The following is a 13,776-nucleotide window of genomic DNA, read 5'->3' as shown; positions in this document are numbered from 1 at the left end:
CCTTTGATCCAAATAAGTTGGGATGCCCTATCTCGAAGCGAACCATCACCAACTAGATGGCTGCTTGTATCTCTTTTTGCTATGCTCAGGTTGGTCTTCCTCTGCAGGGTCGAGTCATGGGCCATAAAGTTCGAGCTATGGCGGCATCGGTAGCTTTCCTCAGATCAACTCCTATTGAGGAAATCTGCAAGGCTGCCACCTGGTCCTTGGTTCATACTTTTACCTCTCGTTACTGTCTGGATACTCCCTGAACCCTTTTGCCTTACCCTCACTCAAGGGCACTCAGCGCAAGAAGATGTTTGACAATCTTCTGGCAGCGCAAGAAGCAAAACTCAATCATTCAATCTCTAACCTGCAAACGGCAATGGATGACCTCAAAACATTCCGAAAAGAAATCAAAACCCTGCTTTTCAAAAAATTCATCCAAATATCTTAACCCCCCCATCCCCATACTCCCAGATAAACTCTCCCCTAAAACCCCCACATAGAATACCTCTTCCTCCCCAAAACACCTACCAAGTAAACAGATCCCTGAAATGTATTGTTATCTTATCTGTACTCTAACTGTAATCTATTTGTTATATCACACAGTTATGCTCTGTCAATTTACTTTCCAATTTGTAAGTACCTTCGGATTCTATCCAGCTATCTCTCCTCTGTTGTAAAAAAAACAAAAAACAAAACCTGTTGTATCTTCATTGGAAATGTCCAGTCAACTCTTTTGTAATCCGCCTTGAACTGCAAGGTATAGGTGGAATAGAAATCCCTAATGTAATGTAAAATCTTTTTTCTTAAATTGCCAACTCTCCCTCCATCCCTTATGCTTAGCTTGGAGGTCACCCATGTGTGAGAATATGCTGCCTGCTTGTCCTGGGATAAAGCACAGTTACTTACCGTAACAGTTGTTATCCAGGGACAGCAGGCAGATATTCTCACGACCCTCCCACCTCCCCTGGTTGGCTTCTTGGCTAGGTATCTGAACTGAGGATCCTTATAGGAGATGCGCCCCCTAGTTTGGGCGGGAAGGCACGCGCACATGCGCAGTTCAGCACTCGGAAGCTCTTATAAAGATCATCAAGCAAGTCTGCTTTCGAGGCTGTCTGCTGCGGAGTTCCGTTGGTGACGTCACCCATGTGTGAGAATATCTGCCTGCTGTCCCTGGATAACAACTTTTACGGTAAGTAACTGTGCTTTCACTACCATGGTCCAACAAGGTATTAACACAGGACAATCCCACTATATGTGAAGAAAACTGCCTTCGGTATTATGACAACGCTATCAACAGGCTGAGATCTGAGGGTACATCTTATGAAGCCGTTCCGGGGTATAGTACCAACGACTCAGCACTTTATAAGCATTTTCTTGAATCAATGCACAGACAGATACTCTGCCTACTTCAGCACAAATAATATCCCATTCTTTAACAGTGAAAATACATCATAAATCCCTTTCCCAGTGTTCTCGATAATTCAAATTAGGAATTTCTCTCTCCCGTAGATATTTATATATAATAGAGATGGTCCTAGGCACCTTCTGCAATGTTACCCATAATTGTTCTAGATATTCAGTTTCAGAAAATGGTATTTTATCCCAATCCTGGGCCACTAAGTAATGTTTCACTTGTAAATATGCCAAATAATCCACCAATTTTACCCTTGGGATACATAATAAGGCTTCAAACGAGATCAAAATCCCTGTACGTAAAAAATCTCAAAAAGTGGTCAACCCAATCTATCCCCATCTCTCAAATACTAAATTAGTTTTACCCACCATAAATTGGGGTTCGTCCCTCAATAAAGCCAAGGTAGAAAAGGCCACCCTATGATTACATTCTTTTCTCAATTTACCCCACAATGTAAGTAAATGTAATATGTAAGGATTTTCAGTTTCCAATTTCCATTGTCAAATTGTCTGCGAAGACCAAAGCCCAGCAGACAATCTATGCTGAGATATCAGGGATTGCTCTATGAACACTCCCCATTTATGTGGGTTCAAATCCCATTCCAATAACATCCGTAATTGCGCTGCTTGATAATACCATCAAAGATTGGGGACCCCTTTTTCACCTCGAGCTCTATCTGCCCACATCACCCTCTGAGAAATTCTAGGTGTTTTATTTGCCCAAATAAACTTAAAAAATCTTAAACAATCGAGTGGGTAAAGGAATAGGAAGAGTCTGAAACAAAAAAAGTAACCGGGGTAGCACATTCATCTGGAGGACAGCAATACGACCCCCCCCCCCCAATGAAAGCCACAACCTATTCCAACGTTGTAAATCCACCTGTATTTTCTGAAGAATCGGACCATAATTAGCCTCGAATAAAGCATCCGAGTCCATTGATAAGTAAATACCTAAGTACTTAATACCCTTGGATGTCCATTTAAATGGAAATAGGCGCTGAAGGTCAGCAACCTGTGATGGTCCTAGAGTGAGATTCATTATTTCAGTCTTATCTAAATTGATCTTAAATCCAGACACTTCTCCATAATCCTCAAAAATTTGCAACAAAGGTCCCACGGTACGATCTGGGTCTCCCATATATAAGAGAATATCATCAGCGAATAAAGCTATACGATGTTCGATGCCATCTATCTGAATCCCCTTCAGTCGGGGGTGATTTTGAATAAGTACTGCTAATGGTTCTATGGATAAGGCAAAAAGCAGTGGGGAGAGCAGACAACCCTGTCTAGTACCCCATGCAATAGAAAAAAATTCAGTATAAGTCTGATTAATCCGAAGATATGTCCGGGGCTCCCAATATAGCGCTTGAACCCATACCTTAAAGAGTCCCCACAATCCTACCTTTTCCATAACAGCCCACAAAAAATCCCAAGATAACTGATCGAAAGCTTTCTCAGCATCAATCGTCATCAACACCTCCTGTCCCCGATTCCTCCCCGCATGCCACATCAAATGCAAAGTACATTGAATGTTATCACCCACTTGTCCCTGTTGTATAAAACCAGATTGATCTATATGAATCAGGTTAGGAAGAAGCTTACCTAAACGTACAGCTAAAACGTTTGCTATAATTTTAACATCTACATTCAATAAAGAAATAGGTCTATACGAACTACAACTTAACGGATCCCTCCCAGGTTTCAAAAGGATCACTATACTCGCTTCCCTCATGGAATCTGACAAATAACCCTCTTCCGAGACCCCATTTATTATACGTACTAATAATGGTGCCACCTGTGGTCCAAATTTCTTATAAAAATGGCCCATATAGCCATCTAATCCTGGGGATTTACCAGATTTTACACCCCGAATAATCCCCATTACTTCCCCCAATGTAACTTGCTCATTGAGCAACTTCTGTTCATCAAGAGACAGCTCCGGCAGATCTACCTTATCTAAAAAAGACTGCATTCCAGCTTTTTTCCCACTCTCATTAGGGTTATACAATTGTCTATAATATTTCACAAAGGAATTACCTATATCTTTATCTGTAACCTGTATCTGCCCCCCACTATCTCGAATCGCTGTAATAGTTGTTTTTGCCTGTTTAATTTTAATATAACGAGCTAATTGGGCACTACATTTATTACTATGTTCATACTTATAAGACCGAAAGCGCTCTCGTATATAGTTAAACTCTTCCATTTGGAGTTGTAATAACTCCCCCCGTATCTGACACAATTGTATCAACGTCTGTGGGTCTAATGTACTCTTGTGTAACATTTCCAAGGAGAGTAAACATTCCCGTAAATGTAGTTGAGCTTGGGTTCATAAATGTTTAAGTCGAGCTCCCCACTTAATAAAAACACCCAGCAAAACAGATTTTAAGGCATACCACAGGATCCCATCTGGTACCTCCCCTGTATCATTAAACTCCAGATAGTTATCTATACTGTGGAGAATCTCCTCTTCCACCTCTGGGACATTAAGTAAAGAATCATTAAGCCTCCAATAGCAGTTTTTCCCCCTGATATCACCCTAGTACTTTCTACCCATACTGGAGCATGATCGGATACCTGAATACTCCCAATCTCAGCCTTCCTAACCTTTCCCCATTGATTCCTGTGAACCCAAAGTCCATCTATCCTAGTATAGGTTTGTTGCACATGAGAGTAATAGGTATAATTGCGCTGGGACCCATGCAGAAGGCGCCAACAATCTTTCAACCCCAAAGATTGCATAAAAGTTTGAAAGACCCGGGTATGCCCCCTTATTGAATCTCTACCTCCTTTAGAGTGATCTAATCGCCCATCTGAAATCATATTAAAATCTCCCCTAAAATTATCACCCTCTTAAGGAATAACAGCAGCTCACGCTGTAATGAACGATAAAATTCAATTTGGGCAGTATTAGGGCCATAGATGTTCACTATTGTCACTCTTTGTCTCTGTAAGGTCCCTCTCAGTGCCAAGCATCTTTCCAAAGGGTCTCGATATACCTGTTCTACAACCAAACCCAAACCCTTCTTTTACCAAGATTGCAATCCCTCCTTTTTTTCTAGCGGAATCTTGCCCTTGATGTGTCCAAACATGTTCAAATGATGGATTCTCCAAAAATCTCGCATCCCTGGGCCTTAGATGGGTCTCTTGAAGTAGCCAAATATCCCATCTAATTCTCTTCAATTCCTGAAAAACAATACTCCTTTTCCCAGGACTATTCATCCCATTGATATTCCAAGATACAATCCTAAGCATATCTTTCTGGAGTCCCACCCTCCTATTCCCCCTATCTCCAACTTCCCTGTTTTCTTTAAAATCACTCCAGTTGAAACATTAGGCAGATTATTACAACCCATATCTTTCAAAGCAGTCCATGCATCTTCCACTGTATCTACTCTGTGTGACTTTCCATTAATAGTTTAACCACATTTCAAAAGGGAACAGCCAACGATAACGGTGGCCCTCCGAGCGCAATACCTGAGTCACCTCACGAAAGGTCCTTCTCTTCTGTAAAGTTGTAGGAGCCAAATCTTGAAAAACTCCTATCACAATTTCATTCCACATAAATTGTGGACGCTTTTGGGCCGCTTGAATTTTTTCTTTAAATAAGTAGTCTCCCAAGCACACAATAATTTCTTTTGGGGTACCTGATCTACTCACCCCTAAGCTACGGTGTGCTCTTAGGATAATAATGTTGGCTATATCCATAGTATCTTCGGGCCTCAATAGCTGGCTGCAGAAATCTTTCACTACTTCCATACAGTTTTTATATTGATCAGATTCAGGTACCCCTTTAAAACGCAAATTATTTCTCCTGGACCTATTATCTAAGTCCTCGATTTGTGTTTGTAAGTCTGCAAGCTCCTTTACTTGCTGGGACATTACTGTCTTGGTTTCCTTAATCTCTCCTTCCAGCAGTAATACATGGTGTTTGGAGGCCTCATCCCGACCTCCCAGATCGCTCACTTCCGCTCTGATTTCAGTGAGTGCTGTTTTAAGATCTTCTCTCACCCCTTTTATTTCCAATTTTAAATCCTGGAATCCAGCTTCCAAGATCGTTTTCAAAGCTTTAGCGTTATTTTCCGAGCCTGCTATTGCTGGTGATAGCTGAATCTGCCCTGGAGACGCCATCTTAGGACTTGCTGCTGGGGACACCGACGCTTTCACTGTCCGTTTACCGCTCGTTATATCGTTAAAGCGGAGCTTGTCCAGTTTTTGACGACTCGCCATATAATCCACTCACTGCTGCTCAATCGATAGGGGGTTGTCTCACTTGGGAAGTGTTTTAATCACCGTTGTTCTCAAGCCCCATCGGAGCTTGAAAATCACTCTGCCATTTGGTAGAGTGATGTCACTTCCTCCTTTCACCCCAGATCATACCCTCTTGCCAGATACATGTTTTTCAATTTTAGACATGTGTAACTTGCTTTTGTAAAATCAGGATTTAGATTTTTATGAAATATAAATGTCTAAATGCTAGTTTACCCAACACACAGTAAAACTCTAAAGTTGTGCAACACCAAGGGTAGTAGAATACTCTGTATCACAATAAGAAGAAAAACCCTGGTTTCCTAAAATCAACTCTTTCAATAAATTTGCTTGGTTGTACTCAGAAAAAGTATATAAGAGTCCAGACTGAGGTCGTATCCCAACATGAAGAATCTCTCCTCTTTCAATCATTGCACTTTGAACATTATTGGACTTATAGCTGCAGAAGCCCAAATTTTGCATCAAGAAATACAGTACCCCCTTCGAATCCGTGGTTTCAGTACCCGCGGATTCGGTAATTCGTGATTTTTATTTATTTTTTTAAAGAATCGCTGCATCCCGGTCCTTCCCCAGACCTTACCTAGTGGTCTAGCGGCAATGCGCAGCAGGATCCGATCATCCTATGCTCCTGCTCTGTGCAGAGCCATCATCAAAATGGCTGCTGCAAGTTCCCGTTGTAGTCTTGAGACTACTGGGAACTCACGGCAGCCATTTTGATGACGGCTCTGCACAGGGCAGGAGCGTAGGACGATCGCTCCTGCCCTGCGTCGCCGCTAGACCACCAGGTAAGGTCTGGGGAACGTCCGGGACGCGGGGTGGGTCAGAGCCAGCCCTGAAAGTTATCCGTGATATTTCAATATTCGCGGGCCGGCTCTGCTGCTAACCCCCGTGAATATTGCCCTGTATATCTGCTGTATATCTTAAAGTCAACTTATCTGAGCTAGAGCATGACAAAATCTTAGTGGGTTCTGACATATTTCACTTCAAGCTATTTTAGAAAACCCGATGGTCTCAAATTTTTCAAAAGGCTGCTCTCACTCTTTAACTTCCCGCTTTCATCTCTGAGCACCATCTTTATACTCCCTGGTTTCCATAAAAGGCTGATAATCAAATTTTCCACACCTAATCTTTCATTATGCTTTTACATTTTGAAGAAGGGGGCCATAATTGTGTGGTAGAACATAAAACTTTTTAAATAATGGCCTTACTATGGAACAGGCTTATTATACCATCCTTGATAATACAGTTGATTATATAAATGCTAGTGTATGCATTCCTAAAATCCAAATTACACTTCGAAAGTAAGCAGCATGGTATATTTTATGTTTATTTTATTGTTATATTTTGCTTTCTTATATTTTATGATGTTTTAATCTGTTCAAGGTATAAAATGATGTGTAATTGATTTTTTTTAAGATTGATAAATATTGCTTGAAAATGAATAATCTGTAATACCATAATGTTGCTCAAATGTAGAATAATTACACATACACACAAAACTGAGATTTCTTTCTAGTTTCCTGATTTATGAATTGTTTTTGTGCACTTTGTAAGTATTGCATTTTTCTGCTGTTGCAATTGTAGTCACTTTCCGGAACTAGAGAGAGAGCATTCATCTGAAGACTTCAGGTATAGTATATACAAAGCTATTGATGAAGAATAGAGTGGGTATTTGATATTTCTCTGTAAATTTATACTGTTTAGGATATAGCATCACTTGCTGGCTCTTCAGACCAATGACAGTTTTCTTCAGTTGCTGTTCTCTCCTGAATTTTTGCTGAGATGCTGGCATGCAGATTCTCATCCTGTAAGCCTTTATGCTGTACATGGACAGTCTGGTGTTTTCCCTGGTGTTGCAGCTGAGGCCTGTTTTAAGTTCTACAGTAATTTTGCAGTGAATCTGTCCTGAAGCTAAATGGGAATCTTTACTATCCTGTCTAAACAAATGCCCCCCATTGTTTTAGTAATTGTACAAACACTGATATTTCCAATTAAAATTTAATAAGCTTCATTTCATGATATAATTTGTACAGGCTCATTCTTATTTGTACAATGAAGATTTTCTCTGCAGCAAAGTAACTCCATCTTGCTGGAGAGAGAATCCCACTTGCCAATATCACTTCTGTTACTTATATATTAATTATGACATCATAAGTCCTCCCTCCATATAATTGGTTAAAATATTTTCCCTTCCCATATTAGGCATTTCATACATGGTAGGGGTGTAGCTCTCGCTTAACAAAGACATTTTTTGCTTTTATAGATAACAGGCTTAAAGATATTTTTACAGAATGTATTTACTATTACAGCAATTTACATAAAATACGATTAATACAGTGGTGCCTCGCATAATGAACGCCTCGCACAGCGAACGCTGCGCACAACGAACTTCTTGTCTTGATTCGTACAACGGACTTCGTTTCACACAACGAAGTCGCCTGAGCTGCATCCTTCCGCGCAGGCACTGCGCTTAACTGCCCTCTCTCACTTGTTTCCCCCGATTATCCAGCATCTAGCCCTCCCCCCCAAACACTTCCTGTTTCCAGCGAGGCGGCCCGCATCAGAGGGGACGGGGTATCGAAGCGCGAGCGAGCTGCGGAAGTGGTGTTGGTGGTGGACGGCCTCAGGTATGAGTTAGGATGGTGGGGTGGGGAGGGGAGGCCTGAGAGCGAGCATGCGCGCACAGGGAGGAGACAGGGAGAGACGCGCTGGATTGGCAACGGTTGCTCTCTGTCGCCTCCCGGCTCCAGCGGCGTGACAGTTTTCAAACAGGCGCGTGGTTCTTTCTAAGCAGAACCACCAGCTTTAACGGCGCTGACTCCCGACTACAGCCTCCAACAGATGACTGCTTCCCATTGCATCCGGCCGCTGGCAGGTCTCGCGCGCAGCAGCCAATGGGTGCCAGCCACGAGTCGGCCAGCACCAGAGGGGGGAATCAGGAGAGACGAGCATCAGAGGGTGGAGGAGAGGCAAGGTAGAAGAAGAAAATCAGAGAGGAGGAGAGAAGCAGAGAGAGAGAGATTGGACAAAGAGGAGGGGATGGTGAAGGAGGAAGAGAACAGAAAAGGAAAGCATAGGAGGAGCATTAGAGAGGGAGAGGAGAAGACAGTTTGCCAGCCTGAGAAACTCCCTAACCCCTTATGCTGCTGCACAGGGAAATGGGGAAAAATGACAGACAGACAGCGGGAGGGAGGGAGACAGAAAGAAAGAAAGAAAGACACAGGGGCAGTGAGAGGGACAGAAAGACAGACAGAGAAAGGGGGCCAGAGAGAGAGTCAGCGGGAGAAGGAAAGGGGGCTGCTTTGGGGGGGCGGAGCTACTCTCGCCGCTTCCCCGATGCTAGAAAAAAAAAAAAAATGAACAGTTAAGTCCCAGTTTTTGCAGCTGAGACTCTGCCCTCTCACTGTAAAATTAGACTCTACTTAGTCTGTCTTTAAATTTAAAAAATGTGTGTTGTTTTAAAAAACAATTATGTTTTTAGATGTATCTAAATAAAAATAATAACAAAAAATTTATCTTTTTTTATGTCATCTTAGCATATTTTATGCTACAGAACGAATTAATTTTTTTTACATGTACATGTATTGTTATGGGAAAACGCGTTTCACATAACGAACTTTTCGCATAACAAACTTGCTCCTGTAACCAATTAAGTTCGTTGTGTGAGGCACCACTGTACATATATTCTTAAAAGAACTCCCTAACACCACTTAGATTGAAAATTACCAAAGCAATGCAAAACTTATTTATTGTAGGTAAATAATAATTATACCCTTAAGACAAAGAATGTATCACTTAACCAGTATTCTTAAAAATATGAATCAAAACAGCTCTGTGACTATGGGGTCCTTTTATTAAGCTGCGGTAGGGGTTTAATGTGCGTAATACCATGCGTTACCGCCTGCCATGCTAGCCGCTAACGCCTGCATTGAGCAGGCGTTAGTTTCTTAGCCGGCCGCGGAGATTAGCGCATGATGAAATGTCCGCACTAGCGCGGCTTGATAAAAGGAGCCCTATGTCTCTGTAAAGCTGATAGGCTGGTACAGACACCAAAAAGCCTAAAATCCCCCCTTAATGAGAATAGCTAATGGACAACCCAGATGGACTGTTCAGGTCTTTATCTGCTGTCTCTGCCTCCTGGAAAACTGATAGGTTGCATAGACATAACTTTAACTAATTTCTTCTTCATGACTTTTGCTTTAAGTTCAGATAAAAGTTTATGAACAGACCATATTCTTGCATTTTAAAGTGAGTTCTATTTCCAGGCAGGGTGAAATAGCTGACCTTTCTTACTGAGCCGCTGGAGGGTTTCCATGGTAACCATACCTTAGCTTAAAGGTCAAAAATCAGGTCAACCTCCATATGCCTGTCCTCAGGATTTCTCAAGTTCTTAAATCTTATAATATAAAGTCTGTAAAATATTTCATGTTTAAACACCACACACACAATCACAGTTCTTGTACAATCCCTCTGGAGCCTGAACTATCGGGTAATGCATCTATTCCAGCCTTGGCTGTAGAACTTAAAAATAACACTAACCCCCCCTCTGCAATGTCACCTGTGCGGCCACTCCCCTTGAAGTTCAGTTTGATTCTGCAGCCTTGCTGAGAACTTCTAGTTTTCTTCTGCTCGTGATTTTATTTCTCAATTCCTAGTATTTTATTTTCTTCGGTACCATAGGTTTGCCCTCGTGCTGCGGATCAACTCTGTGCAAGTGATCCTTCGGCGGGAGATTGCAGACATTTTAAAGTTTGTCTGCTTCTGGAGGGTGCTCTGTAAGCCTGAAACTAGTAAGCCCTCTGGACAGCCTGCAGATTGAATCGGGTCTCCAGGTTCGGGAGCCATCTCTCCCCTGGTTCGTCCGCAAAGGGGTAGAGTGCAGGCTGCTGCAGTTCCGAGGAGGTACACCGGGATCGGAACCGCACCGCGTGTCTTCCCTGATTCCCTGAGGGGTCCTGGTGGTTGTATTCTGAGGTGACAGGGAAGTTGAGGTGGTCAGAAGATCTGAAATATCCAGTTTAATCAGCTCCTGAGGTAATATGGTTGTGAAATATCAATTTATCGTCAATTATAACCCCTAGAATTTTTAAATTGGGGACAATTTCTATAATGTTATTAAGAACGAATGGCATTTTAAGGATTATATCATTTTTCCAGTTAAAAATCATGGCTTTTGTTTTTTTGATGTTTAACGCTAATTTGTTTGTGTTGAGCCAGTTTTGAACTAATTCAAGTTTTTTATTTATGGACATAATGTCTTCATGATTTTCGGGGTCAAAACGGTGCATTAATTGGATATCATCTGCGTATGAAAAGGAAGTAAAACCAACTGACTGGCAAAGACTCAATAATGGAGAAAGAAAAATGTTAAATAAAAGAGGCGATAAAATAGATCCTTGAGGAATCCCAAAAGATGTGGAGTGAGAGTTAGAGTGTTCCTGATTGAATCTAACTAAAGAAGTGCGGTTGGTGAGATATGAAGTAAACCAGTTGACCAATGGGTTCTGAGACCTTATGGATCGCCAGGCGGAGTGCCGGCTCTTCATGACTAGCCACCTGCCTGTCTTTATTTTTGGGCTACTGTGAACACGGAACCTGGTTTTAGACCATGCGGTTCCGACATTATGTACAGTTTGGAATTCTATGCCTCCGCTGTCTGCCTCCTTGCTGCACTGCGGTTTTGGCAGAAGTGCTGTTAGCAGTTTGGGAGTCCATGGAGCATTCCTTATCCTTGGACTTGGCGAAGTTGTATCCCATGGCATCGGATTTCACCATGTGGCTGGTCCCACCGACGGTGGTTTCAGCAGTGGCTCAGGTCGCTAAGCATATCTCCTTTTCTTCAGATGGAGGGATTGTCCTGCAGGATGTTGAGGACTGACGATTGCATTTTGATCTCCAGGGTCGTTCTGTTTCCGCTACAGCGGGAGGGTGAGCTACGGCGGCCACTTCTGTGTAGCCTAGGAATGTCTGAATTTTTTTTTTTTGCCCGAAGCACTCTGTAGCATCTTGAACTTAGCTTGGAGCTTCTTCAGGCTCTGCTCAGCAAATGACTTCGATTCACCAGTGGTTGGGTGCTACTTCAGCTAAATAATAAACTTTATTCTTCTATACCGCCATAATCTTGCGACTTCTAGGTGATTTACATTCAAGAGAGCTGGACATTCAGTGAGTTACAATATGCAGATAGTCAGAGGAAAATACAGAGTACAGGAATTTTAAGAAAGCAAAAAGATAAAATATACAGTTTGCTAAGAAATTTCTGAAGGACCTGTTTGGAAAAGGTCACGAATTACAAACATACAGCGAAAATTACAATATACAGTTTGTTAAGAATTTTCAGAGAGGACCTGCTAGGAAAAGGTCGCGGAATTACAAAAAAAATACAGCGAAAATTACAATATACAGTTTGTTAGGAATTTTTAGAAGGGACATATTAGATGAAAGGTCCCGAATTACAAAATACAGTTTGATTAGAAATTCAGAGGGGGCCTATTGGGAAAATCAAAACAAGAAAAAGTGTTCGGGGAAGATTTTTGTTTAGGTGATATATCTATCGAATAAGGCAGTTTTTATGAGTTTTCTAAAAGCATTGTACGTCAGTCTAGCTTTATTAATGTAGTTGTCTAGCCAATGAGCCTGTTCCTTTTACGTGTTCGCTCCCTTTTTTGCCAAGGTTTGGATGACCTATGGCCAGTGTTCGGTCTGTAGCCTGAGGTGCTCCCGGGCTCTAGACCTTGTCCGACCAGGGGTGTGGGATGGCTGGATTTTCATCCCTGCCAGAGTTCACCGGTTCCCTGGCAGCGGGCCAGCGTTTCGGAGCTCCCTCCAGTCCTGGCTTTGGAGGTGCAATGTGCCCATGGTTTTTCTACTCCCGGCCTTCTGCCCCTTCCTAGAGAATAATATGCCGCCAGGTCTCTGGTGGGGGGGGGGGGAGGGGAGCAGCTTTCAGCCTTCCTTCTGGAATGGCAAATGGTAATCTCGGCCCTGTGAGTCCTCGTTGTGCTCAAAAATGGTCTCTGACCACAGTTTTTCCGGCCTCTGCTGGAATTATTCTTGTCCCCTCCTGTGGGAATTCCGGACAGGGCCATCCACGGTGCACAGGTTGCTGGATCAGGCAGCTATAGAGCCTGTCCCAAAGGGAACCTGGGGCACCGGGGGATACGCCATTTCCTTCATCATGCCAATGAAAGTACTCTGAAGATTTGCTGACCAATTATGGACCTGACGGCAGTGAATGCCGTCCTATGAGTTCCATGTTTCCGACTGGAAACGTTGCATTCAGTTGTGGCAGCTGTGGCGCCCGGGGAGTTTTGGCTTCCTTGGATTTCTCGAAAGTGTACCTCCACATCTTGGTTTTTTTTTCCGGATTGGAGGTTCCTGAGGTTGCATGTTCTCGGGAGGCACTTCCAGGTTGCGGCGCTGCCCGTTGGGTTGGTGTCGGCACCCAGATCATTCACCACAGTCATGGTGGTGGTGGCTGTCCATCTGCACTTGCTGGGGGTGAAAGACCATCAGTGCCTCGACGGCTGGCTGATTAGAACTCCCTCTCTGATGGCAGGCTCTCAGTGGTTCGCCAAGCGGTGACTGCTGGACAGTCTTGGCTTGGTGATCCTCCGAGACAATCGGAGGAAAAAGACGCAGAATTAATTGAAGACATTGAGAATATCACCTTACGGGGGGAGGCTGTTCTATTAGGAGACTTCAACATGCCTGATGTAGACTGGAACACACTATCAGTGACAACTTGTGATAGCAGGAGGATATTAACGTCCATGAAGGGAGTACGGCTCAAACAAATGGTACTAGAGCCCACTAGGGCCCAGGCCATCCTGGACCTGGTACTTACGAATGGGGAAAGCGTCTCGGACGTCTCGGAGGGAGAGACGCTAGCCACCAGTGACCATAACATGGTATGGTTTAACCTTAAGAAAGGTTTCCCTAGAACTCAAACAAGGGTACTCAATTTCAGGGGCACTGACTTCGCACGCATGGGAGATTTCGTCTACCAGACGCTGCAGGTTCAAGAAGTAACTGATAATGTGGAAGCTATGTGGTCAACCTTGAAATCGATCCTTCATGAGGCAACTATCCGCTACATAAAATCGG

General features: G+C 43.0%; 1 protein-coding gene across 1 annotated transcript in view; it reads left to right on the top strand.

The window, feature by feature from the left end:
• ATP8A2 (ATPase phospholipid transporting 8A2) overlaps positions 1 to 13,776 on the top strand; it is a 457,609-nt gene that overhangs the window by 106,129 nt on the left and 337,704 nt on the right. Inside the window, exon 8 of the mRNA XM_033950263.1 lies at positions 7,255 to 7,299. Coding sequence (XP_033806154.1) covers positions 7,255 to 7,299 — 45 coding nt within the window. The remainder of the gene's footprint in view (positions 1 to 7,254; positions 7,300 to 13,776) is intronic.

Source organism: Geotrypetes seraphini, chromosome 6 (assembly GCF_902459505.1).
Source record: "Geotrypetes seraphini chromosome 6, aGeoSer1.1, whole genome shotgun sequence".
Taxonomy (NCBI): domain Eukaryota; kingdom Metazoa; phylum Chordata; class Amphibia; order Gymnophiona; family Dermophiidae; genus Geotrypetes; species Geotrypetes seraphini.
Note: the sequence above shows the minus strand (reverse complement) of the source record. Positions and strands in the feature narration are given on the sequence as shown.